At 38.1% G+C, this 26,666-nt stretch overlaps 3 protein-coding genes across 6 annotated transcripts in view; all 3 read left to right on the plus strand.

Moving 5' to 3' along the window:
* The first annotated feature begins 189 nt into the window (after positions 1-189).
* On the plus strand, positions 190-7,106 carry LOC145215240 (uncharacterized). 3 transcript variants are annotated; one of them, XM_080083921.1, is made up of 10 exons: positions 190-516; positions 836-1,035; positions 1,984-2,442; positions 2,873-3,108; positions 3,196-3,387; positions 3,543-3,641; positions 3,823-4,599; positions 4,813-4,859; positions 5,074-5,221; positions 6,324-7,106. In XM_080083921.1, coding segments are annotated over exons 1-10 (2,187 nt in total). In that variant the 5' UTR covers positions 190-489; the 3' UTR covers positions 6,326-7,106. The 3 variants fall into 3 exon arrangements, with proteins under 3 accessions (XP_079940047.1, XP_079940046.1, XP_079940048.1); XM_080083920.1 differs by having other exon boundaries at positions 5,074-7,106; XM_080083922.1 differs by lacking the exons at positions 4,813-4,859; positions 6,324-7,106 and having other exon boundaries at positions 5,074-5,169.
* A 1,220-nt stretch (positions 7,107-8,326) lies between these two features.
* LOC145215236 (uncharacterized) lies at positions 8,327-13,977 on the plus strand. Its single transcript, XM_080083918.1, has 13 exons — positions 8,327-8,727; positions 9,091-9,290; positions 9,451-9,909; positions 10,229-10,464; positions 10,524-10,715; positions 10,864-10,962; positions 11,138-11,923; positions 12,110-12,156; positions 12,370-12,514; positions 12,754-12,836; positions 12,911-13,052; positions 13,190-13,242; positions 13,607-13,977. Exons 1-13 carry the CDS (start codon positions 8,701-8,703, stop codon positions 13,751-13,753), a joined length of 2,616 nt encoding a protein of 871 aa, XP_079940044.1. The 5' UTR covers positions 8,327-8,700; the 3' UTR covers positions 13,754-13,977.
* Positions 13,978-14,527: 550 nt separating this feature from the next.
* LOC145215544 (neurofibromin-like) overlaps positions 14,528-26,666 on the plus strand; it is a 36,765-nt gene continuing 24,626 nt past the window's right edge. Inside the window, exons 1-25 of one of the 2 annotated variants that reach the window (XM_080084247.1) lie at positions 14,528-14,632; positions 15,108-15,248; positions 15,423-15,506; positions 16,169-16,231; positions 16,309-16,427; positions 16,784-16,890; positions 17,023-17,090; positions 17,415-17,537; positions 17,930-18,079; positions 18,470-18,520; positions 18,684-18,863; positions 19,304-19,495; positions 19,732-19,857; positions 20,336-20,470; positions 20,971-21,170; positions 21,626-21,809; positions 22,395-22,501; positions 23,381-23,543; positions 23,992-24,129; positions 24,385-24,464; positions 24,765-25,001; positions 25,396-25,495; positions 25,904-26,043; positions 26,118-26,190; positions 26,486-26,616. In XM_080084247.1, coding sequence (XP_079940373.1) covers positions 14,573-14,632; positions 15,108-15,248; positions 15,423-15,506; positions 16,169-16,231; positions 16,309-16,427; positions 16,784-16,890; positions 17,023-17,090; positions 17,415-17,537; positions 17,930-18,079; positions 18,470-18,520; positions 18,684-18,863; positions 19,304-19,495; positions 19,732-19,857; positions 20,336-20,470; positions 20,971-21,170; positions 21,626-21,809; positions 22,395-22,501; positions 23,381-23,543; positions 23,992-24,129; positions 24,385-24,464; positions 24,765-25,001; positions 25,396-25,495; positions 25,904-26,043; positions 26,118-26,190; positions 26,486-26,616 — 3,152 coding nt within the window. In that variant the 5' untranslated portion in view covers positions 14,528-14,572. The remainder of the gene's footprint in view (positions 14,633-15,107; positions 15,249-15,422; positions 15,507-16,168; positions 16,232-16,308; positions 16,428-16,783; positions 16,891-17,022; positions 17,091-17,414; positions 17,538-17,929; positions 18,080-18,469; positions 18,521-18,683; positions 18,864-19,303; positions 19,496-19,731; positions 19,858-20,335; positions 20,471-20,970; positions 21,171-21,625; positions 21,810-22,394; positions 22,502-23,380; positions 23,544-23,991; positions 24,130-24,384; positions 24,465-24,764; positions 25,002-25,395; positions 25,496-25,903; positions 26,044-26,117; positions 26,191-26,485; positions 26,617-26,666) is intronic. The other variant, XM_080084248.1, reaches the window with a different exon arrangement.

The raw sequence follows: 26,666 nt of genomic DNA on the forward strand, positions 1-26,666 counted from the left end.
AGACAACCCCAGGGACTCAAAATCGGAGTTCTATGGAGATTAATCAAACGCTACTGCTGACTGGGTTCGTCTAGAGCAGAACGAAGTGACAGCAGCGACAGTTTTGTAACGACAAATTATTAGGCGTCACCATCCACCGCGGTTGTGCCTTTAATAATGATCGTCAGCGTAGCAGACCGTCGAAAGTTAACTGGTATAAAAGTTACAATGTATTTAGGCAATTTAGACAAGCAAAAGTTAGAAACATGTATTAAAGGTGGTTGAAATGTAAACTCAGGAATGATAGACGGCTTTCAGCACAGTCTAGTTTAAACGTAAAGGCTAAAGAAACCAGCAGACCTCATTCGTGTCTAGACGTGTTTTCCCTGCTCATAGTAAACCATTAACTTCGCTTTAAAGTAAACGGCAAATACCATGGACCTATGTTATCGGTTTTGGCCTGCTATTCAATACAGTGTGTAGTGCCAGTTAGCAGTAGCAGCGGCCCAAATGGGTGAGTCAAATAGTTCAAAACAGGTAAGACCTTACAGTAATTAAGTAGTCTCTAAACATGTTTGGTGCTGACACTGACCACTGCACGCGGTGCCTCTGGTCCTTACGCCATGCAGTTATGCCAGGCCCGTTTGTTTAAAACAGTGTTTTTGTAGCGATAACAGTCCTAAACCGACAGATGTGACTTTATAGATGTCTGTTTCGAACCTTGTCAAGCGTTTTCGCGTTTTACTGTACTATAGGCTATAATATAATGCCTAGGCCTACCAAAAGAAACTATTTTTGATACACTGCTTCTCAATTTGCATTCCATCTTAGAACATGTTATAATACTTATCTACAGGATACCAAATACAAATTCTCCTCCCTGGTTTCCGAGTACGACATTGCTAAGTTTTGGACGAAAAATGGTGTAAAGGATTATTTGGGCTGTGGCTCGTTCGGAGCTGTTCGTCGTTGTTGTTATGGTGATTTTGGGACGTTGGTGGTAAAATGCTTTCATTTGACGGGAACAAATGAGAATCACGAAAAAGTATTAAAAGGGTTAGTAAGCATGGTTTGATGTTAAAGCTAAGAACCACATCAATAGTGATTGTGTCTTTTGTTTTGTTTTACCTTAGACTAGGGTAACCATGTCTGTATTTTTAAGTATCTTAGGCGACACCAAATATGCGGTATAATGCTTAAAATACCGTGTCGTTACATGTTACTGTAGCGCTTTTGTTTCCGCGCCTAAGGTTGCTCTAGCGGCTAGCCGGTGAAACCAGTAAATGGACCACACGCTACTCTTAATGCTTTCGCAAACACAAATGCGCATAAGCAAATCTGTCTTTTGCACTTGTCATAAAAGCGAGCTGAAATACGCAGGTCAACTTACAACAAACTTGGGCTAAAGTCGCACTTAATAAAATAATAAAAACGAGACCAATCGGCACCGAAAGTATACACAAGAAATGAACGTATCTAATCACCGACCAGACAAGTCTGCCGGATCACAATTGCTTCGCCCTCACGTTAGGGAGCCACTATAGGGGAGAAACACGAGTTACTTGAAGGGTTAATTGACAAATGTCCCGAAGGTGTGTATAATTAGAGCAACGCGCTGGAATTCTAAAAATGAAAAACAATAAAACAAAAGACTCACAAGTTTGGGAAATCTTTATATCCAGGTTGAAATCAGTTGACAACAAAAGACTGTTATAAGAAACTAATAAACAGAAAGTAGCTTAGGTTGGGAACCTAAGTAAAACAAAACTAAAGGTGAAACAAAAACAAAAGAGATGAATAACATGCAGTGACTGGCCGTTAGGAGTCTTTTTGAACATTAATCTCAGACACGGTTTTACGCCAAAATTCCAGACATGTCCGGGTAATTCCGGTCGTCTGGTAACCCTATCGTAGGCTTTAAGTGCTCAATTTAAGGGATACATACCATTTTTTATTTATTGATGTATTTTCTGTTTGTACAAATGCAATTAATACCTTCTACAGTGTCTCAAGAGAAGCGAACATCTTATCCACTTTGCACCACGACAACATTGTCCAATTGCTCGGTATCACAAGATGGGCTAACTGTATTGGTATAGTAATGGAGTACATTGACGGCGGAACTCTAAGCGACTTCGTCTTTAACGAGAAAATTAATCATATCGACTGGGCGGTTCGACTTCGTATCGTCCAGCAAATTACTTGCGTGTTGGAGCTTTTGCACAACTATGATCCGCGAAAGTTTATCTGCCATGGCGATTTGAAAACAGACAACGTCTTGCTGACCTCTGACCTCTCAGTCAAAGTCGCTGATTTTGGTTCTGCCAACATCGTCAAGGCAACAGGGGCCACGGCGGCTTCTTTTGAGCTGGCACCAACTACACAACACACACAGTGGTACGCGGCACCTGAGCTACTGATAGATGTGACTCGTAAAAGAACTCCAGCTATGGATATGTACAGGTTTGTTTCCCAAGTATTTCAGAGCATTTTTAAACCTTCTTTTCAGACAAAAATACGTTTTGTTTCGTATTAGGTTATTGACAATCCGCGGAAAATACGGACCGTTATTAGTCTAGGCATCCATCCGAATCAGAGTTTTGTTTTCAAAAATACGAGCGTAATTCAGGCCTGTCTTTACATTCCGTGTTCGTAATTAAAAAAATACCTAGCTAAGTAGTTAGTTGCTGGGCTTAACCTAATGTCCAACAACCCTCAAACATCTTGTTTAAGCCATTGTGCAATTTTGTCCGTTGTATATGTCTTCTTTATAATAGTCTGTACTATATTATTGGTTTTATGTACAGAATGTCAATTAAACTTTCGGGCCTAAACGGACTTCTCAAAAACGATTCGAGCCCGCTTACAAATTTGATCCAATTATTGTTTGCAGTTTGGCAATGATCATGTATGAGGTTGCGGCAAGACAACGCGTGTACAAAGGAGCCAAAGCACCTGTCAACATCATCATTACCCTCATCCAATGCGGACACGCGCGTCCTGACCTTATGCAATTGGACGTCGAGAAACCCACAACTTCGGTCGACACTGAGATTTTCGAGTTTTTTCGAAACAGTATGATAAAGAGTTGGGACAAGGACCCGAAAAAACGAGCAACAAGTGGAGAAGGTAAGATAAATTCACTATTGACGATTGACAACTTAATAAACGCCCCGCAGGATAACTCACTCATTGCGATTTGTACAAAATCCGCAGTATTGTATGAGATGCGCCAGATCGTTACAAAATGCGACGAATCCAAAATGCATCTGGAAAGAAATAAGTTGTCGAAGGAGATGCAACGTCTGAGGGATCTTACAATCACTGGCAAAGAAGAAGAAAGTCAGGTGGATGTTTGTTTGCAGGATTTTTCCTATCCCTTTCGATCCGTAGGAACAGCCAGTACAAGTAAGCAAACTTAATCCTGCTTTGCTATCTCTTTAGTTAGCTACCTTAAATACAATGGCATTACACGCTTTCGAGCAGACTGCCATTTTGTTCGAATGTTTCTTCTATAGAAGTTTTTTCACCTTTTCTTCTACGAAATCTTTTACTTCACACAGACACACTGGTGTCAACCAAAAACATCTCCAAAGAGATGAAGAAAAAAACAACAACAATTTCCGTGGCTAAGAATTCGAAGGAGGAAGATAAATATGCAGGTACACATGTGGAAAGCAACACAATCATTATATGTGAACAAAAACTGCCTTACAAATTTACCTAAATATACATAGGGTGTTTTTAGGGTATTCAAATGCAGATGTAGTCCTAAAATAGGATTACTGCCGTTAAAGTTTTTTTGTGTGTTTGCGAATGCTAAAAATAAGAAATACGTTGCAGAAACCATCAGCGTTTGTCTTGATGAATTCAAATACGACGAAGACTCGGGCAGTCTTCTGAAGCAGAGTGAAGATGTGCTCTTGCGTCTGAAAAATCACATCCCTGTAAAGTCGCGCGACACTATTGCGATGAAATGTTTAGAAGTCGCTGGGTTGCTCGCTGTCAAGCTCCACTACGAGCAAGCTTGCAAATTTATTAAATACGCATTGGAAATGTTCGATGGTGTTCCGCAAAACGGCGAAGCAAGAATGGAGTTTTACATGTTGGCCTTCCAGGTGTGCTACTTAATGGCCAAATCGGACACGAAGTATCTCAAAGAAGAGTACACGCGGGAACGGGTTTTGCCGCTCACTCACGAGGTCTGCTCTCACTTAGAAAACATCAGGTATGCCGATCTCGACGACATAATGTCGGCCAAAGTGCATTGCTGGGTTCGATGCATGGCAATGGGACTCAAATTCGGAAACACTACCATCGCCGTTACCGCAGCCAACCAAACGTTCGAAGCATTGGTGGAAGCCTACATGGAAGGGGGGAGCCTGGAAGACCAGACGTTGCTTAATGATCTGGTCAGTGATCTTAAAAAAAAGCTTACTAAATTTGATGCACGTCAGTTTTTTCTCGACGCCATGACAAGTTACGAAATCGCTGCTAAATCGACGAGGAACGTTGTTTACATTCGAGCAATGCTTGAGAATTTGTTTGAAGACAAATCAAATGCAACTGTCGAAGTGGCGGATCCTGAAGTTGACCAGGACGCTCAGATTCTACAAGGAGGTTGGAATGTAGACTTTTTTATTTAACTTGTATTTAGAAAGTGATTTAGCCGCTGTGCTCGTAAGTTGGGGTAGTGTTGAGACGTTTACGTTGACGTGTTTGTTAAACTAAAGCACTGACTCAATATAACCGTAATATAACCTTTAACCGTTAAGTAAATAATACTAACATATGATCTAGAATTTGTTTTGTTTTTTTGTTGTTTTTTGACAGAGCACGGTGCCAAAAACATAAAGGCTTCGGCGCCAAAACAAAATACGGTAACCAATAAAATATATAACCACTATCTGTAAAAAGCATTGGATACGGTTCTTTATTAATATTGGTCAATTTTCCGTAAAACTTAAAAGATGCCTATTTTAAAAAGCTTGCCGAACCATTTTAGTTGCTTATGTGTGGTTGTCCATGCAATCGTTTCCAATATTATGACTGTAGGCTGCAATTTCTGACTACATGTGGGGTTATGTTTTTCAGTACACGGTTCCCAACTTAGGTGAAGACATGCAGATGGCGGCGGCGGTGCAGGCTTCACTACTACATTACAATGCTCACAAAACCGAACAGCTTTACCGAGACCCTGGAGAAAAAAGAAAAACGCCTACTGAGCAGCGTATACTTAAGTGTACGTTTTTTCGGCAAACGACCGATTATTCCGTTTTATGTTTCGAGGGACTTGAAATACCTGAGTATGCAATTAACATTCCAACTCAGTTTGTCAAGTTGTGGGACTGTCACTGCTAACATTCGCTTTGTCTAATTATGGGTACCCATATTGTTTTTGTCCGTATTTTTTTTCTTTTTTTCTTTTTTTTTGTCTAGCACTGATTTGTTACACGTGTTTGGTCAAGAAAGAGTGATTCTAATTTCTTCAAATTTGGACAGATGTTGGTTAATAATCCAAATTTAATCTTTCTGAAGTTTGACTTGAAATAACCCAGCGGTTCACCCACAGGCCCCCAAAACGTAAATTTTATAAAATGACTACACTGACTAAAGTACATAATCTGGGAGTTTCATGCTTTGTTGGTTGGTGCAATGTCAGGTATTCTAAAAAAATTCTAACTTTTAATAGAATTCACCCATTTTTCACCCCTTAAATCGCGACATGACCACGGGGCTCTGTAGGTCAACTTGTAGGTATACAAACACAGTTGAGAACGATTTTTCGTCATAACATAGCTTCTTTATTTTCAATTCAAAAATCAATACTCAAGTCTTGTATAAATCAGGCAAAACGGTGTCAAAAGGTAATTAAACGGTCGTTTGGTGTCTTTACCGTGAGAGGTTACTGCAGGTCAATGGTATTCGTTTTGCGAAACAAAGTTAAGTGAAAAGCAATTTGTTATGTATACTGTTTTAATATAGTGACCGGTTGAATTTAAAAAAAAATGAGATCACATGTCACCTTATATCAAAGTTTGTTGGAATTTTATAAATAAGACCACTTGTTGCGTTATATGAAAGTTGTGCGGTGAGATAGTATCAATTTCAATAATAGTTTCAATAACTTATATATTACAGGTATGACTCGGGAATAATTTTCCGCCTGGGATAAAACGGGCCAACAACTAGCAACGGGAATATTAATGACAAACGCTCGTCCAATATAATAGGGTGCTAAAGAAAAGGTTTCTGTCTGTGGAATTAAAACGTATTTAGCGACCTTTAAGATGAGTTTGATTATACACTGCCGGTAGCAAAAATATATTTGAGTGGTATTTCAGGATTCCGACGAAACCAGGCTTGATGTGGTGAAGGAGGTGATTGACGATTTACTCAATCGAATCGTGGCGCCACCTGACGGCCTGACAATTCCTGAACCAACCGATCGACGTTCCCTCCATCCCAGTGGAGCTTTCACATCTTCTTGAAAGCGTTGCAACTGCAATTAAAAATAAATGCAAAAAAAATGTTCATAAACCAACCGTTTTAAGCATATGTGCTACATCTTATTTGTCAGTAATTGCTGATTTATATTGATTTTCGTTTTTCCTCACTACAACTTGTGTTGCAATCTATTGCTTTGTGTGACGTAGTAATCGACTGGCAGTTTTGTGTGATAACGCAACGTGGTTCAGTTCCTTTCGTTACTGACATCCGTGGAGCGCAGTGCTGCGTCGGTTGTGTTGAATCATGCAATGTAAATAATTGTTATTGGTGAGTCAATTTATAAATATGTTTTTATGACTCCAAAATGCCAATTACTTTAAGAGTAAAACATATTTGATGTGGATGTAACTGCGATGACCTAATTTATCATTCTGCTTTAAAATTTTGTCCTGTAAATTTAGCCAAGCTGCTTAAGCTGTAACTTGTGTACTCAGTGTACCTGTGCTGTGTCCTCACGTGAAGCGCTTAACCGGGGCGCGTTCACGAGACGTATGGATATGTTTGTCAATGTACCATCATTCTAGTTTGGGTAGTCGAACAGCACTATTTTTATCTGTTTTGCTTTCTTCTTCAGTTAAATAGATAGTTCTTAATTGTTTGCAATAAACAAGAAAAATAAGTAATCTCCAAGGATTTAGAAATTTTTTTTTTATCCTAAGCGGCAGCATAATCTACATGTAGGCTATATTATCTCAGATGCCTTTCGAGTAACACACCCACTCGAATTCAGCATTGGCACTGATTCTTGTTTCGTTTCTCACTGAACATATTTGGTAGAGTTAATAGTATTGTTACAATTTACCTCAATATAAATATATGCAACCATTCATGGCTAACCAAAGCATAACTCGACAAACGCCACAGGTCGTATTTGAAACATAATCCGTTCTTTGCAACAATTATTTGTCATTTGCTTGTCACATACAATTTATAGCTAAAGTAAACATTTTGCTGATGTTGCATATGTTTGTTCAGTCAACAGTCGGTAAAAGTTAAAGAGTTCGGTGTTTACGACACGAGATGATCGATTCTGTGCTTTTGCGATGTTTGTGTTTTTGCTTGACTGATCCAAATGTTTTGGATGCCTATAATTTTAATTAGATACAATTGAAACGGAGTGTATCAATTTTAAAATGTCCTGCCTACTATTAGTCGAAAGATCAGATAAAAAGCATGGACTCTACGATATGAATATGAAAAATATTTTTTTGTCACCAATCGATAACGCATGGTTATTTTGTACCTACTCTTGTAGGTTTTGGTGATTACCACAAAGCCCCTGGACAAGTGGCGAAATGGGGTCATACTATTTCGAAACAACATGGGCGGTTTAACCCTCAGCGCCCGGCGGGATTGTGTTAGTTTCAGTTTAGCTTCAACATAGCTTTGTTTTCCGTTTGTATCGTATTCGAACACGCTAGACTTAATAATTGATACTATTGATGAAAAGTATTAAAATCAACTACACAAGACTTGTTGATAACCCAATACACAAGTTGTTTAGGCTTTTTCAGGCCAAACTATACAGTGTACACACAATGGATATAGTCAATATTAAATGCAATGTGGCAGTGACTGTGAGAAGAACATAAATCTAACAGCAAAATGTGCTTTCCGTCCATGTCAAAGTTTTACGCACTAGATTTCTAGATTCACAGTCAGCCCGGACAACTCTAACGACGCCATACAGGGCTTCAGTTACGGAGATTAATCAAGCGCTACGGCTGACTGGGGACATGGTGTCTTGAGCAGCACGACGCGACAGCAACAAGAGAAAAGACGTTTACAAGGCGTCACGCTCCAGCGCAGTTATGCTTTTAATTGATCGTCACTCGTCAGCATGGCAGACAGTCGAAAGTGAACCGGGAGAAAATATGACATTTGTTAATCAATTACTTCATATTAGGGCAATTTAGACAAGCAAAGGATAGTATTAAAAGTGGATCAACATACGCAGAAAGTATAATGGCTTTGTAGGCTAAGCACAGTCTTGTCCAAACTTTAACGACTGACGCCAAACCAACACATTCTCATACCGAGCCTTATGCGTGTCTCGACTCTCGATGTGTTTTCTTTGCCTTAAGTAAAACATTAACCGCAGTTTTGAGTAAACGACGGAGGCCGCTGACTCTCATAAACCTAATTTTGGCCTGCTATTGACTGCAGTGTGCGGTGCCAGTCGGCAGTGGAACTTTTGCAGCCACAGCCTAAATGGGCGAGTCAAGCAGTTCAAAACAGGTAAGCCCTTACAGCAATTAAACTGGCCTGCTCACATGGCTATCTGTTTAGTTCAGTTGTGTAAAAAGTAAAGCTTAGCTCATAAAATGCCTCTGGCTCTTTAAGTTTGGAATCAGAATGCACGTTTTTGAACAGAAAAACAGTGTTTTTTTGTAGCGATGACAGTCCTAAACCAACATTTTTTTGCTGGCGTGTGAGATGTGGCAATATATATGTTTGATTGGAAGGTTGTTTAACGTTTTCACTGTACTAGATCCACACAAAATTTAGCGGCATATCATATCTTCGAAATAAATTTTTGATACATTGCTTCTTAATCCGCATTGCTGCACCTAAGCACAAATTTCAATTACTTGTCTACAGAATAGCAACTACAATTTCTCCTCACTGGTTTCGGAGTTCGACATCGCTAAGTTTCGGACGAAAAATGGTGTAAAGGACTATCTGGGCTGTGGCACGTTCGGAGCTGTTCGTCGTTGTTGTCATGGTGATTTTGGGACGATAGTGATAAAATGCTTTCATTTGACGGGAACAAAAGAGAATCAGGAAAAAGTATTAAAAGGGTTAGTAAGCACAGTTCCATGTTGAAGCTTAAAACCGGTTTGGTTTTTTATTTATGTTATATATACCTTAGATATTAAGTGCTTAATTTGGGGGCGCAAACCGGTTCTTATTTGTCAGTAAATTTTATGTTTGCACAAGAGTAATTGATACCTTGTACAGTGTCTCGAGAGAAGCGAACATCTTATCCACTTTGCACCACGACCACATTGTCCAATTGCTCGGTATCACAAGATGGGCTAATTGTATTGGTATAGTGATGGAGTACGTTGACGGCGGAACTCTAAGCGACTTCATCTTTAACAAGGAAATTCCCCACATCGACTGGGCAGTTCGACTTCGTATCGTTCAGCATATCACTTCCGCGTTGGAGCTTTTGCACAACTATGGTCCGCAAAAGTTTGTCTGTCACGGCGATTTAAAGACGGACAACGTCCTGCTGACCTCTGACCTCTCAGCCAAAGTCGCTGATTTTGGTTCTGCCAACATCGTCAAGGCAACAGGAGCCACGGCGGCTTCCTTTGAGCTGGCACCAACTACACAACACACGCAGTGGTACGCGGCACCTGAGCTACTGACAGATGTGACCCGCAAAAGAACTCCAGCTATGGATATGTACAGGTTTGTTTCCAACACAATGTATATCAGCATTTCAAAATCGTTTTTAAGCAAACTTACGTCTTGTGGTCTGTGCTGAAAGTTATTTGCCTAGCCCACGTATAACTGGACCATCATCCATCCGAATTAAAGTTGTAAGTCAAGCCAGGGTTTGTAGGTCGGATTCGAGCTTAGTTTTTTTTACAGCAAATGGGCATAATTCGGGCCTGACTTTGTGTTCTGTGTGCGTAAATAAAAAAAATAACAATACCTAGCTTAGTAGATAGGGTTCATGCTCGAATTTCAGGCCCGCTTACAACTTTGATCCGAATATTGTTTGCAGTTTGGCAATGATCATGTATGAGGTTGCGGCAAGAAATCACGTGTACGAAGAAGCCAACGCACCGTATTACATCATCATTAACGCCATCCAATGCGGATACGGGCGCCCTGAAGTCAAACACTTGGACGTCAAGAAACCTACAACCTTGGTTGACACTGAAATTTTCGACTTTTTTCGAAACAACATGGTGAAGTGCTGGGACAAGGACCCGGAAAAGCGAGCAACGAGTGGAGAATGTAAGATAGATTTACAATTGGCAAGTGACGACCTAATAAAATTTGTATAAATTCCGCAGTGTTGTATGAGATGCGCCAGGTCCTCAGAAAATGCGACGGATCCAAAATGTTCCTGGAAAGAAAAAAGTTATGGAAAGAAGTGCAACGTCTGAGGGATCTTACAAACGCTGGCAAAGAAGAAGAAAGTCAGGTGGATGTTTGTTTGCAGGAGTTTTCCTACCCCTTTCGATCCGTCGGAACAGCCAGTACAAGTAAGCGAACGTATAAGTTTTCTGCTTAGAGGTATGTTTAGTCAGATAACTTAGTCGTTAATCGTTTCCATTTGACAATTATGTTTTTCGAATGTTTTTACTATTGTAGATTTTTACTTTTTCTTTTACGAAATCTTCGACTTTACAGACTCTGTTGTGTCAACCAAAAAAATCTCCAAAGAGATAAAGGAAAAACTTTCATCAATTTCAGTCCCTAAGAACTCGAAAGAGGAAGATAAATATGCAGGTACACATGTGGAAGGCAGCAAACCATTATATGTGAACAAAAGTTACCTCACAAATATACTTAAAAAACACATAGACTGTTTCTTGGGTAACCAAATGCATATAAAAAATAGAATTACTGTCATCACAGTTTGTATGTGTATTTTTTAACTCTGAAAATGCGAAATACGTTGCAGAAACCATCAGCATTTGTCTTGGTGAATTCGAAAACGACGAGGACTCCGAGCGTCTGCTGAAGCTGAGTGAAGCTGTGAACTTGCGTCTGAAAAACCACATCCCTATAAAGTCGCGCGATACTATTGCGCCAAGATGTTTGGAAGTCGCTGGGATGCTCGCTGTCAAGCTCTACTACGAGCAAGCTTGCGAGTTCATTGAATACGCAATGGAAATGTTCGATGGTCTTCCGCAAAACGGCGAAGCAAGAATTGAGTTTTGCATGGAAGCCTTCCGGGTGTGCTACTTTATGGCCAAATCGGGCATGAAGTATCTCAAAGAAGAGTATACGCGGGAACGGGTTTTGCCTCTCACTCAAGATGTGTGCTCTAACTTTGAAGATATCAGGTATGCCGACCTCGACGATATGATGCTTGCCAAAGTCCATTGCTGGGTCCGATGCATGGCAATGGGGCTTAAATATGGAGAAACTGACATCGCTACTACCGGAGCCAACGTCACGTTTGATGTATTGGTGGAAGCCTACATGGAAGGGGAGAGGCTAAAAAAGCAGACGCTGCTAAATAATCTGCTCGGTAAAATTGAAGAAAAGCTTACCAAGTTTCATGCACGTCAGTTTTTTCTCGACGCCATGGAAAGTTACGAAATCGCTGCTGGGCCGACGAGGAACGCCGAAATCGTTGTCATAATTCGAGCAATGCTTCAGAATTTGTTTGAAGACAAATCAAATGCAACAGACGGTGTAACGGATCCTGAAGTAGAACAAATCGCTAAAATTCTACAAAGAGGTTGGAATTTAAAGTTTTGTATCTGACTTGTACTTAAAAAGTGTTCTGGCTGTTGTGTTTCTTTTGTGTCAAGAAATTTAAACTAAACACTTAAAATAATCGTTTTTATAACATGACAACACGCTGGTCATGAACTTTTGAATCGATAGCATGTAGAGTGACACATTACAATTTGTTTTGTTATAGAAGAAACAGCTAAAAAACTGAAGGCTCCAGCGCCAAAACAAAGCAAGGTATAAATTATACAACTCTAAGAAACATTGGATAAAGTGCTTCAAATTTATTATTAGACAACATTTATAACAAGATGCATGCAGTAACCTTATTATGGTGTGGAGTGAAACAACGTGCTGAAACATTTTACTTTCTTGAGTGTGGCTATATCCATGCAATCGTTTCCAATTTAACAACTGCAATTTTACCTAATTTTGGTCTTATTTTTTCAGTACACGATTCCTAACTTAAGCGAAGACATGCAAATGGCGGCGGCGATCCAGGCATCTTTACAATACTCGCAAACCGAGCAGCTTTATCGGGACCCTGCTATCGAAAAAGGCAAAACGCCTACTGAAGAGCAGCGTTTACTTAAATGTAAGATTTATTTTATGTCAAACTGTCGAATTTGCCTACATTTGATACAATTTGACTACACATTTGTGTTCAGGACTTTCAGAATTAGCGGTTAAAATTGTGTCACTAACATTTGCTTTTACTGCTAACGTCTTTTTATTTTAAGAAAAAAATGAACTGGGATCTTCAGTCATTTAACCGAGCCTAAATGACACGTATAAACGCCAAATGGTAAAACTATGTTTAAAACTCTGCTTTAGTTTTTGAGGAAGTTGAACTCCAGCCGGAGGAGGTTGTACGAGATATTCCAGCAGATCCGACAACTCGGCCTGATCCAATTCTTGTGAGTTTACCCGATATCGTGTTATTATGCATCGGTTCCTTACTTATAAACTACTGCTGTTTTTGAACTTTTAGGAAGATATCTCTGCTTTGTCGGAGGAGGAACAGTTGAGACGAGCAATCGAGGAATCTTTAAAACTCCACCAGCCTGAGATTAACCCTGCAGATGTATGTGCTCCTATATTTCCATTAACTGAACCAAAAGACAAATCCGAAGGTAAACTGATCAACATTGTTGTAAAATTGTTGTTTTAATCATAAGGACTTAACAAGGTAAAGTTTGTGTACGATAAACAAGTGTAGGCTAATATGTGCTATAAGATTTGACACCTTGACCCAATTTGTTTTGTGCAGAAGCTAAACAGTTTGTCAACGTTTCTGAAAACCGCTTTGAGGAAACACAGCAGGTAGGTTGGGTTAAGATAAATAACGGCTAAGCGAGCGTTTACACAAAAGCCTTTTAAGCAAACAAACTGAAACGATGCATTTATGAGATTCCGACAGCTAAATCAGAATTTTAAGTGGACAAACACAACCGTACAACTCTCGTACCTGTACAAAAAAGTTATATTTAACTGAAGAAAACAGGTCTGCAACTAGCAACTGGGGCATTATTAGTGGCTTGGCATGAAATTTTAACTGACAAAAGCTCGTCAACTAGGCTATAATAGGGTGCCAAAGAAAAGGTTTCTGCCTATGGGTCTAAAACGTATTAAAAGTCTACATATAATTAGTTTTGATGACCAAAAGCACATTTTAGTTATATTTTAGGATTCCGATGATGCCAGGTTACACGTGGTGAAGGAGGTCATCGACGATTTACTTAATCAAATCGTGGCGCCACCTGACGGCCTGAAAATTTCAAAACCATCCGAACGACCTTCTCCGCATCCGAGTGGAGCTGTCACATCTCCTTGAGCACATTGCAATTGGTTGTTGAAAATAAATGCGTCAAAAAACGTTTATTAACTACCCATTTTCCAACATTTGGACGTACTTGTAAATGTACAAAATTTTCAGTTTTGGGTTTGGATAGTCGAACAGCGCTGTTTTAGTATTTTATGGTTTACTTTTATATTGATTTATATTGGTTTCTCGTTTAGTCGACTCTCCTTGATGGTTCGCAATAAAAAAGTACTTTGCAATCATTTTTTTTGAAATGTGAAATTACTATGTTTGACTTTATCCAAAGCGACAGAGTAATTTTCTTGAGCATTCTGGTTTCATGTGAGCAGACAGTGAAAGGGAATTTCTCCCAAATTCCAAAAATGGTCAAAATTCCACATTGCACGGGATTAAAAGTTTAGCATGGCTATTGCGCTGAAGTAAACAAACGCGTTTGTTGTTCACTGGTTCATTCACAAACTTATCTAACCGGCTTAAAAGCTTGACGAAGGTTGAAAGAAATCACTGATATTTACGGCACAAGTGTCTCGGCAAAAATGGCCTGCCATTTCGAATAAAAAATGCTGAGCGGATGTAAGTCAGACAGCATTCGTGTTTTATTGATTTTTTGATATCTGCTACATGTTCAGCAGTTGTTTTATTGGCGTCTGTCTGTTTCGATTATAGGCATGTCACATGCGTTTGAAATATCGGTATTTCACTCACAAACTGATCAAGGATTTTTGCATATTTTGTGCATGTAACGATGTAAGATGTAATGTAACAGACAAATTTCAAACATTTTTTTGCCCAGGTTTTAGGTTTTATGTAGTGTAATTTTATTCTTGAGTAATGTCTGTTCATCGCCCAAAAGAATGGATTGCAGCTGTATTGGCCAAGTTTGACAAATTAGTAAGTTTTGTTTATATAGTTTTTTTGTGTTAGTTAATAAGTAAATTAATAAAATGAATTGTAAGTGAAGAAGCATTTAGTTTTGAAATTAATAATATATGTTTATTTGTGAGTACCTATGACACTCAAACCAGTTGTTTGGTGTTGTGATAAACAACCAGAAGTAATTCTATTTATATAAGATACTGAGATGCCTATTACTTACATAAAATATATGAACGGCGTATGACCTCAAAATTTATTGAAGTTTTCAGTGTGTTAAAATACATCACTGTTGTCTCCATCCCTCAGACTGTGTCTTTGGTAACTTGTGATTGTATAATATACTACACACTGTAAATGACAGATTTGATATCTAATATGCATGAATTATAATTTGTGCACATCAAAGTGTCAAACTGAAACTCTACAAAACATCAGAAAAACAAACAGATGATTGGCAAATTATAACTACAGTATTATATGTGCATTTCAGCTTGCATTGTCGGTGACGAAGAATGTTCCACTTTCAAGTCAACTAGAAAGCCACAAAGATTGTTTGATGAACATTAGTGAAAGCAAATGTCCCACAGTCATCAGTGGCCTCACCAGCAGTCTTAAAAAGCTTTCCAACATTGTAAGAAAGTACCGTTTTTGAAGACCTCCATATGATACTGAATGAAATACTACAATATAATTTGTATTCTTTTCATTTAGATGCATTTGAATGAAATTTAAACAGGCCCAACTTACTATTATGCTCTTATGTTGAATGTTATATAAAACTTCAACTTGCATTGCTTTGTTTCAGAGAATTTATGGTGATCTTCAGGAATACAACCTTTACACTTGCCAAATTGTTGTTTTAAACCTGCTGGAAAAATGCATAACTGCTGTAAGTTTTTTTGTACATAACCTGTTTTGCTTTTTAAAACGCTTTTTAAAACGCTTTTCAAAATGCTTTTCAAAATGTTTGTAAAAACTTTATGAAAAATGTGACATTGACTAATCCTGGTTAAGTTTTGATGGTAAGATAGTATTATAGGCAGGTTTGTGAAAATGTTACACTGTCCTTCATGGATCAACCTGGCAACAAAAAATATGTCAGATATCCAATTTTTACACCAAACAAAACCTTGAAAATTGGAAGAAAATATTTGTTAGTTTAGGCAAGATTTCAGTATCAGGGAGATTTTAGGCAAGATTCTGTAAAACTGTTTTCTCTTTAAATGGCAAATACTGGTTGAATGATGCAAAGATAATCCATACAGTTTCTGTAAAACACTAAATATATACTTACATTTGTAAGGTAATGTAGGCAAGGGAACGAATCCAATGCAAACATAAACTGCATTGCCTCAGATTCTTGCCAATACTTTGCTCTAGCAAGTTGTCTACCTCCACTGTCAGTATAAGTGACTGAAGGGTATAAGACTCCTGCATGCAAAATCGTAACTGATTTTCTTAACTTGGGTTTTTGGTATTTTGTAAAAATTTAGTGTTTGTGGTGACCTCAGTCATAACAAATCAATACTAAAAAAGGTTATTTTGTTGCAGAAAGATTCTGCCTTGCCTGAGGATTCTATTCTTATGAAGCAGCTTCTGCCTGAAATATGTCAGGTATATAACTATGCTTTTTTGCTAAACAATAAATTTATATCATATGTTATATATCCTGAATTTTTAAATATCTTCAGTTTTTACATCAACAATCCAATGAAGTAATTTTGACTCAACTTCGAACTTCAGCCATTCAGGTTTTGTACTGCATCAGTCAAAACAACTTCAATATTGTTTTCAACAGAATCGCAACAAGGTAAATTGATTTCTGGTGATAGAAATAAAATGGATGGTTGGTGGTTCGTTTGTTTTTGGTGACGAAAAACAACTTTCAATGTATAACTGAATATAGCACAAAACTAATCCAACCTGTTTTGCCATATGCAGGTTTTAATGAACCTAAAAAAATCAGTCTTTAAACAAAAGAAACAGGTGTGCATCAGCTTCAACAATCAGTCCAATTTTTTTTAGTTTGCAGACCTGTTACTCTGCATCAAATGTCTTATTGTTAGGCTGTTGCTTATATGATCTGTCATAGCAGCAGCTTCGCTTGGAATAGAATATGTAAATAAGTGTAGAAATGTCACAGGTTTTTCCTTACATTGAATCTAGGTTGAATGACCTTTCGAAAAATCCTGATGATGTGTATGACTTATGCGATTTGGATTTAATCAAACATGTACACATTGATGTATCCAGACTTACAAGACTCATTGAAGGTATTTTAAACTGTTTTTTTCCCTAACCAACTGTAATGTATACTTAAAAATTCTGTTTCTTCACATGAAGGTAGGCTTCAGTGTGAAAAAGCTACTTGTACAATTTACACTGAAACATTTTTGTTGTTGCAGAAATTGTTCTTAAGTTTCGCAGCTTGAAGAAAAATGTCCAAGTGGCTGTCCTGTCAAACCTTCACATAGTAAGATGGTTATTGGATTGGCACACGTTTTTTAAAGGAAAACCGGCAATTAAATGGCTTGAATTAATAGATTAGTCAAATCTGATTTGTGGCAATTAAGGGTTGCTGAAAAAATTACGCAATTAGAAGTTTCCTTAAACACAGTTGAATAAAGTAAACAAATTATAAATTCCTTTTTTAACAGTATTTTAAAATGACAGTGTTGTTTTTATTGTGAGTATATTTTGAATTTCTGTTTTATTTGTGTTCCTAAAACCTCAACAAACTTGCGTCTTTAGGGATTATTTCAGTACTGTTTATCATTTTTCATGTTTTTTGTATCAGGCTGTGTGGAGATGGGTGTGTTCATATCCGACAGAGCTAAATCTGCTCTACAAACCGGATCAAGGCAGTGAAAACCAGAATGATCCTGTAGCGAGCAGTGATGTAACACAAGTTCAGATACAGGTAAACTGTTGATAATTACCTGCTGTGTAGGATTAACTAGCTGCGACCTGATCACATTGTAATGAGAATGGTCTTGCTCATTAGTGCATCCTGTTATTGTACATGGTGATTGTGATATTGATTTGTTTTTGTTGCTATAGTATTTCTTCGAAATTTATAATGGCCATGATGCAAAATGTGTATTAAGCTTACACAACAATCCTCAAAAGTATTAGGAACATGATTTGTATACTCTTTATCAGCTTAGATTTAATCAAACAACCTGGCCTCATTAATACCATGCATTACACCAACTTTCAAACTAAAATTTATACATTTATACATGCAACTATAATCTAAATCCAGTTTTAATGACCCAGAAAATTTGAAATCATTTTTAATTTTTTATTTAGATTTCTTATGAGGAACTCATATCTCGTAACAGACTTTTATCAAATGCTGCAGAAAAGTTGTTCGATTTGATTGATGCAGCACACGATGGTTCAAAAAAGAAAGCGTCATTGTGTTGGCCTCTACAAGCTTTACTGCTAGTTTTATGCCCAGTAAGTTTTTATTGCTACAAAAATTTCTAACTCTGAAACACTATGTACAAATCTGTTCATAAGTGTAATGGTGAAAATAACAGCCCAAATAGACAGAAAAAGCATGAGCATTTGCCGAAACGGTGGAAATATAAAGAATGCCACTTTTTACATCTATTTGGGCAGTTATTTTCACCATAAAACTTATAACAAGATCCGTTATTGTACATTTCTAACTTGTTCTGTACAGTGCGTGTATACCTTTATTATGGAAAAAAACTGTTTACAATTTGCATGTGAAGTAGTATGTACAGTATTTCAAAATGGTTATTACTTTAGCCAATAGCTTAGCCATTATTCTCTAACTTATAAAGTGTTTATATATTCTATTGGAGCTTTGTTTAATTTTAGGACATCATAAATCAAAACATGACACCCCAGCAACTTCAGAAAACGTCAAAGGTAAGATGACTTAGTCACCACAAACATAATATATAGGTTTATGCAAGAAAATAGAAAATTTAAAGAAAATTACATTTTCACTGTCAAATGTACATACATGTTCAGCCTTAGCCAGTACAATCAAAAACACACCCAAGTTAAAGATCGCTTTTTTTCATTTTAGACAGATATTTTTATGAACATGAAAAAGTTGCTAAGCAGTTCCAGCAATCGGCAAGTTCAGGAAAATTGTGTTGATGCTTTTGTTTGTGTGATGAAAGTTGGCACTTGTGTGGCTCCGAATCGCTCAGATGAAAAATGCTGCATCCACAAACTGGTGGATTCTTTCCTGCCAGACTTATTGGTGAGTTGTGGATGAATTTACAAATCGGTTTCATTCAGTAAAAATGATTTTAAGCTGCAGACAGTGCGTATTGTTTTAACGTGTAAAAATCTTATCAATGCATCTGGGTGACAAGAGATGGACCCTATTGCCTAGTGTAGCCATCCAACTGCAATCCATTTTGTTGGGAGTAAATGGCCTTCAAACTCAATGCCACCTATCATATTCGATGCCACAACTGGGCATTAACCACAGTAGAAACTGGCTCACAATGGCCAAGCAACTGCTTGAGAACCAAAGTGATGGCGGCTCAGTGTCACAGTATCAATGTAAAGCTAAATGATTTTGTTTGGCACATTGAAGCCATAAGTCACCTATGTTCACATTTATAAATTGTGATAAAAAAAAAACGATTTAAAACCACATAAACAGGCCTTATTGTTACATAACAATATTTTTAGACTTTTCTTTTCGAGAATGGTTCCAAGTACTTTTTGAAGACAAGCGACCAAGACTCGCTCATTGAATGTTTTGTTTCATCATTTCGTCTTGATCCTGACCAAGACGCTTTGCCGCGTCAATGTGCATCAAGTTCATCCTCCGTCAACCACAAAATGGTTTTAGTGCAGGCCATGTATTGTATATCAGTGCAGGTAAACACTTGCTTGTCGAATAGAAACACTGTTTTTACAGACATCTTTTGTAGTTGTTTTATTAGCATTGGTTTCTTTAAACAGTGCTACTAAAAAGACAAAATTTGTTGGTTTGATTTTTCCTTTTTTTACAAATGTTTTGCCTTCTTGTATCATGGTTGTCACGTTAGAATTTTGCCATTTACCTGTTTTAAAACGATATATACATACACCTAATAGTACAATTAATATTACAGCCGTCGTTGCCCTGGTGGCCAAAAATTGATGTTCTGTACTGCTATGGATCAGACATCCGCAAAATCTTCTGCGATTGTGTGATGAAACTTCAAGCTCAAGTTCATACATCGCCTAGAAGCACACAGGTAAAAAACAATGAATTTTAAGCGAAGGTGATGGTTTCAATAATATTACCCTCCAAAAGATATGTATTAGCATGTCCAATAGATCAGACTGGACACCCCCTTTTTAATCTGTTACTAGTAAGCGATATATTACATGATATAAAATATTACGTATCAGCTAACAAAAGATTGCCAATAACTTGGAAAAATTCTTTTTCGCCCTGGATATTCAATAACCTATATGCAACTATTTCCCTATTCGTTCATTGCCAAATATAATAATTAACGTCCCGTGGACCACCCAAAAAGTTATCATGGACAACCAGTTAAGAACCACTGACTTAAACCGTCAACCAAAATACGAAAAACGAAACATTGGACGAATCAACCTTTGTTACTTAATATGCCACCATATCTCATGCGTGTCTAGCACGGCCAAAACAGAAGTCCCCAGTGTTTTGTCTACATTTAACGTTGTGTTCTGGTTTTGGTTGGAAAGCAGTCGCTGCGGGAAAAGATGGAAAGAATGAACGTTGGCTTGAAGCGATCCTCTCAAGACGACTCGCTAACTTACAGAGATTTGCTGCGTGTCATTCTGCAACTGGTGCAAGGGAATCCAACGGTCTTCTTGCACGTAGGTCTCCATTCTGTGTTGCTAAAATTGTTACTATAGAGGTTTGATGTAAAAAAGTAGTTAAAATAGGAAATACACATACAGTGTTGTATGCTATTCATCAAGTGCTGTGCTGTAAGGTTAAAAATTATCAGAGCCGAGCGGAAAAAGGCACCCTGTTAATTTCCCCCCTATTGTCAGGTTAGGTAGAATAAAACATGTACCTTGCAACTCTGCGACTAAAAATTTGACCTTTAGTGTGCGTTTCGGGGTGCAGTTGCATTTAGGCCCAACGTAGAAAGCCCAATAGTTCCAATTCATACATTTTTTTTCCAAGACAAAGGGCTTTAAAACTTGCATTTGAATAAATGCATAATTTCAGCAGTATGAACGAACAAACCACATTTTCCCATGGTGCTCCATAAAGTGACAAAATAAAAATTGTAGCTTCCCAGTTACAAAAGTGCGTTTGAATGTGCCGTTGTTTTATGAGAGTGAAGTATACATGATAAATTATGCAGAATCTGGGCACTACTAGTCAACAGATCCACAGCGAAGTTTTCGATTTCTTTTCACATCTCCTCACTCTCTTCTCGGTGAGGAGCAATTCCAACCTCCAGCTGTCCATGGAGAGTTTAGGAGCACTCCTCCACCTCCACGATCCTCGCAACATCCTCCTCTGGAATCCGGAGTCACCGATGACAACCTTCTGGGAAATCAGGTCAGCATGTGTTCTCAACATGAGTTTTAGTTACAAGTTGTTTATTCCTTAATATAAGTTTGTCCAACTTGCTCGTATAGTTTTTGATGCTTTTCATTTTTCTCCGTCGAACTCATGCTTTAATTGTGAAGTGAAGAAGGACACACGTTGTTTTTTCGGTGTTGTAATCTAGTTTATTTTTACTTTTTTACGTGTTTTGATGAAGTAGGATTTTCTAATTAAAATACAACATTTGATTATTTTCAATTAAAACATTCCGATGGAGAAAAATAAAAGGAATAAAAAACTACACTGGCAAGTTGGCTTTAATTATTTTCAATAAAAAAAAACTGGTGCAATAATTGAGACATTTTTTTAGAAAATGTTCGGTTTTTAGAACATCGGCATTTTTGTAAACAGTTATTAAGGTACATTGCGTTTTCTGTACGGCATAAATTATTTTTTTTCTCCAACAGTTCGTACGTGATGTCATCGGTTTGCGACAAACTGCTGACCAACCAGATGGTGACGTCACGCGAAGTGACGTTGCAATCGGTCAAATGGCTGCAACAAGTGTTGGGATGTCGGATCGAGTTTTTGCTTCACAACCACCATCGTGCTGGCGCTGTGAACAGCACAGACACTGTAAAAAAGACAAAGGTTTGTGTCTGTGATCAATACTTTCCTTACCCTTGTAATTTCTTATGTCGTAAATTTGCATACATTTACCTTGACGAAAAATCGTACAATACTCTGCTAGATTAACTGAACCCATTGAGTCTCCATACCTAACATTCACTAAATTGGTAGTTTTTAAATAGGGAGAAATTCCTGCTCAGTGAGGAATTTTAAAACTTTAGGGGTTTTGTTATGTAGCCTATAACGTATTTAGTCTTTGTAGTAGGGTCCTTGAATAAGGTTTTGCTAGGGACGAAACGTAAGGCCCTATCTTTGATGATGTATGTCTAATTTAGTGTCGTTGGTCGACCATGTGGAAGAATTGACAATAATTTGTTGTAGAGCATGGAATTAATCATAAATTGGTTTAAAACTATTGCGTGAAATACTTATAATTCAGAGCGCTTGTGTCCTTAAACAGCTTTTTCTCCCGCTTTTATATGAAACGCAAAAAAACAAATAACTGTTGTTGCTGTTTATGGCAATAAGCCGGGTGCATTGAAAATACTGATATGTAACATACATACCGTATTGGTGTTTATATAACAATACAGCATAATTTTTCAGTTCAAGCTTGAAATGACTTTATTGGAGCATTTATGGCATTCCGATGATGAAGTGGTTGCCGTGGTTCTCTCCTGCTTTCAGGGATTGTATGAAGAAACGGAACTCAGGTACGAAATCACCGGCTTACCCATTAACGTTGGGTCATTGCTTTTCAGCTTGTAATAACCCCAGACGCATTAAACCAATGGTTCTTGAACAGTTACTGATCGCGTACTAGGTATGGATTTTATACTATAACCACTGCCACCTGCTTCAAGCAGACAATTGATGCAGGCGATAGGCGGAGTATTACGTTTTTAGAGATAGAGACGGAGTTAAAAAATAAGGCCGAAAGGAGGGCGACTGTGGAGTGTATAATTCAGAATCTCTTGCATTAAACTTATACAGATTATCCAACCATGCACTCCAGAAAATTAGATTTTAGAGTGTTATTTATTCAACAAAAGAATGTAATACAATTATGTTAAAGTAACTTCATTTAAAACAATGTCCAATTCGCAAACATGCGTGCTAACTCAGGATGATCCATACCCCGGGACGCAGTCCGAATGCAGCCAGTCGCTAGCTTTTGTGCGACCCGCGAACACTTTCTGCATACATATCATCGAAACGAATACAGTATCCATAGCCCTTAACAATACGCTCATTATTAAATAGCAGGTAGAAATGTATCTATTGTGAGGTATAAAGGGCGTTTTCGTTCTTTGTGGCAACATTAATGCGTTGATTCTCTTCGTTGTAAACATCGGCACTTGCAGGAACATTGTAAGTAGCAAATGTGGTAATAATATTTTGGTCTCAATCAGTAAATTCAGTCCTTTTTCAGTCTCGATACAAGAGTTTTTCTGTGCGGTCCTGCCTAATATTAGCCAAATCCTACCGCAGCCCTTAATTTTTTTAATCTCGGACCACCCTGTGGTAACTGATTATTATGTGTCTGGAAATCAAACTACTAGGCCTCGCTCCAATAAGTTACGGATATATAGGTGGTCATTTGACGACTACATGGGTGGCCGGCTCGGCACTGAAAGGCATGAAGCTTATAGGGAACTTTCTGCGGCTTCCTTGTTGGCAGAAGACGAGGTAATCCAGGAAAAAGTGAGAGCAGTGTTTCGACGCCTTGCCAAGTTTCCACCAGCTTGTTTAGAGGTAAGTGTACTTTTTCTGGTGCTGGCACAAGTGATGCATTTTTGTCAAATCATTGTTGTGTCAAAAAATTTTCGGACATGCACGATTTTTTCTATCCTTTTATTCATGAACGTTAGTTACCTTTTATTAATCTTTGGGACATTCCGGGGCATTTAGGGAAATTGTATCGCATGCAACTAGCAAAATTTGTATAACAGCGTTTAATTCCAAACAATTCGATCAAAAAAAGTCGAAAAGACAGTATGGCGAGTAATCTAATATTACGTCATAAATGTATGACGTCATAATACCCTAAAAGTTTTCCGTGAAATTGCACTAGACATGCAGTAGCCTGACTGGGCGTAGTTTTGCCTTCTTGGCAAATCAAACGCATTACAAACGTACACTATCTTCTGGTTAAATTCAGAACCAGCTTTAGGCGTTTGATGGTTGGTTGGTTGTTTGTTAGGCATGGGAAGACACATTGACGAAGTGGGAAGCCAAAACTCACACACTCACATACAGACAGATCAAAGATGATTTCGTCACTGCTTCAGGGGAAAGTCCCTCCAGCGCCAAATCGGCAAAGAAGGCTGTCGCTACGAAGGTACGTAGATTATATGTTTTGAATGTAAAATATCTACGTTGTTGATAATAGTGCATTATATAAGGCTTTGGGAAAAGGTATTATGTAGTAAGCAACCCTCAAAAAATGTAATACTTATTTATGCTTACTAAGGATTGTCAGATGCCGAACAAGGTAAGCAGTTGATGTGTAAATTTTAGAAAATTACTTTTTTTCCTGTGTTACATAATGTGTTTGAGATTCTAGTTTGACCTTTTTCCTTTGTTTCTTCTGCAGCAAGATATTCAAGATTGGACGAACCTGTCCGGATTTCTCTGCTCGCTAGGTGGCGTGTGTGCCAAATCCGTTGAAGCTGTGTAAGTTTTTTTACAGGTTTATTAAATTCCCTTTGCAAAACTTTTACCGAACTTGTTTCATCCCTAAATTGACAAAAAAGAGATAGACTTTTAAATACAGCAAACCTCGGTAAACCGATTTGGATCTCTGCCTCATTACGACAAAACTTGAGGTACAAATTATCTGTAATGTAGTAAGGCTTTAACATAATCGACATCGGTTAACGGGTCCTGATTAACCGAGGTATACTGTATATAAGCTACAAGCTTTGGTTTAAATGTTCAATTCACCAATCAGAATGCAACACTTGTCCTTTTTAGCTCAAGCAGTTTATCGAGTCTGGCTTGGGATCGCCGCACCAGCAGTAGTTCGGTGGCTTCATCCAGTGCCACACCTTCTACTCCGGCAGCTGATAACAACGCCAGAGCAGGTCCCGGTGGTCCAGGTGCTGGAAAGAATCTTCTTTCAGCCGGTCACGCCAGTCGATTTGTGGGTCACCTGATCAACTTTTTGGCCAATGGAAACGCGCGAATCTTTGACGTGATGCACGACGTGAGGTAGGGACTGATGACACCTGTGGCAAAAGGTTTTGGCCGAAACAAAATGCCAAGTCACTATGGCTCCCAAAATACATTTTTGTGGAAGATTCTGCTTTACAATTCCCAGTTAACTTCATATAAGTTGTAGTAATATGTGATTAATATAACGGGTATTTTTTGTAAAATCCAAAAGTAGTTTGTCACTTGTATTAATCAAAATCTTTACGCCTCGACCAATTTTAGGTTTAAAGCGCTTGTCTTGAAGCTAAGACAGTCGAAAACAATTTTTCGGAACAAGCTTAAAATCAATATCGGCATTTCTTTTGACAAACAGTAGAAATTATCAAACCGTATTTTTTTGCTGTAGAAAAGTGTTGGCGGGTTGGATAAAATAATGATTTATATTTCAAAGGTACCTTCTAGCAACCGATCTTCACCCTGCTCTGTATCCGACCCTCTTTCAACAAATCAATTTGTTCCTGAAGACCAACCTTTTTAATCCAGCAGGAAGAGTGAGTTTAGGTTTTCCTTTTTGCACCCTATGTAAACTTACCTTTTATGTTTCCACATTTTTTCAACTTTTGTGATGTTGTCTTTCTTTCAGGGGTCACTTATTGTTTTGGTATGTTTTTTTATTTCTTAATTCTTGTTTAATTTTTTAACCATCCAACGCGAGTTTGTTGTGCTTTTTTACCCAAGTTGACCCAGCAGTTTACACATAGGCCCCTAAAACCGTTTATTCTAAATTCGGCATTTTTCGGCACAAGTACATGACTAAAATCGCCACAAGTACATGGCTCAGGTGTTCTGTATGTTACTGTTAGATGCCTTGTCAAATGTCAAGTATTAAAAAGCATTATGTAACTCTTGTTGATTTTACCCGCTTCTCATTGAAGCCTAATTTTTGTATCCTTGCTTAGATTGAATCAAGCCCTGGAGCCGATCAGTTTGTGGACAGTGTGATCTTTGTACTTCACAACATCTTTCAAACGTGTTCGGAGCGAGATGGCGATTATCTGGGAGAGGAGAGCATAGAAACAGTCGTCCTGTACATAGTCAGGTAAAAAAAACACTATTCGTAGGCTTAACAGACGACGCCGTCTTGCCTATCTCACATTTTATTTTGCTTTTTAGATACATTCGACAAATGGGAATGCGCAATCCGGCACTGGGTCTTCGTATCATGTTCTGCAAAATGGTCTCTGAGGTATGATCACCAATTTTCGCTCTATACTTACGCACACATTGTGTACATATTAAACTTTATACTGCACAATATTATGACTTGGACGATGGTAGAACTAACTGCATCTTGTGTTACGAACTGATGTGACGTCACTTCTTTATGACGTGCAAGTACGCTCTTTTTCCTCATAAATATGTTTTTCACTAAATATTGCAAAAAAAGTTTTTAAAGCGTTGAACATTCTGACAGTATGTTAGGATCATATGATGTTTTATGGGGATAGTGATTCGTGGTTCATTTGTGTGATTTGTTGCAGATGATGAACAGGAAAAGCGATTTCTTTTTCCTGTCTGAGATCAAGTTTCGCAACAAGTTGGTGGAACATCTTGCTGACTGGGTGATGGCGTCATCTAATCAGATTCTCGACGTCGACAATGATTTGCTGAGGTTGGACAGTTTTTTTTTTAAATCAGTTTTTGTTTCAGTAGTGTAGCTTC

The sequence above is a fragment of the Phallusia mammillata genome, chromosome 2 (assembly GCF_965637545.1).
Source record: "Phallusia mammillata chromosome 2, kaPhaMamm4.hap1.1, whole genome shotgun sequence".
Taxonomy (NCBI): domain Eukaryota; kingdom Metazoa; phylum Chordata; class Ascidiacea; order Phlebobranchia; family Ascidiidae; genus Phallusia; species Phallusia mammillata.

Bases quoted from the DNA above. Each gene is read 5' to 3' on its own strand.
- LOC145215240 (XM_080083920.1), top strand. From the start codon at position 490: ATGGGTGAGTCAAATAGTTCAAAACAG. The intron at 3,109-3,195 runs GTAAGATAAATT...CAAAATCCGCAG, and splicing joins ACGAGCAACAAGTGGAGAAG to TATTGTATGAGATGCGCCAG. The intron at 3,642-3,822 runs GTACACATGTGG...AATACGTTGCAG, and splicing joins GGAGGAAGATAAATATGCAG to AAACCATCAGCGTTTGTCTT.
- LOC145215236 (XM_080083918.1), top strand. From the start codon at position 8,701: ATGGGCGAGTCAAGCAGTTCAAAACAG. The intron at 10,963-11,137 runs GTACACATGTGG...AATACGTTGCAG, and splicing joins AGAGGAAGATAAATATGCAG to AAACCATCAGCATTTGTCTT. The intron at 12,157-12,369 runs GTATAAATTATA...TTATTTTTTCAG, and splicing joins CAGCGCCAAAACAAAGCAAG to TACACGATTCCTAACTTAAG.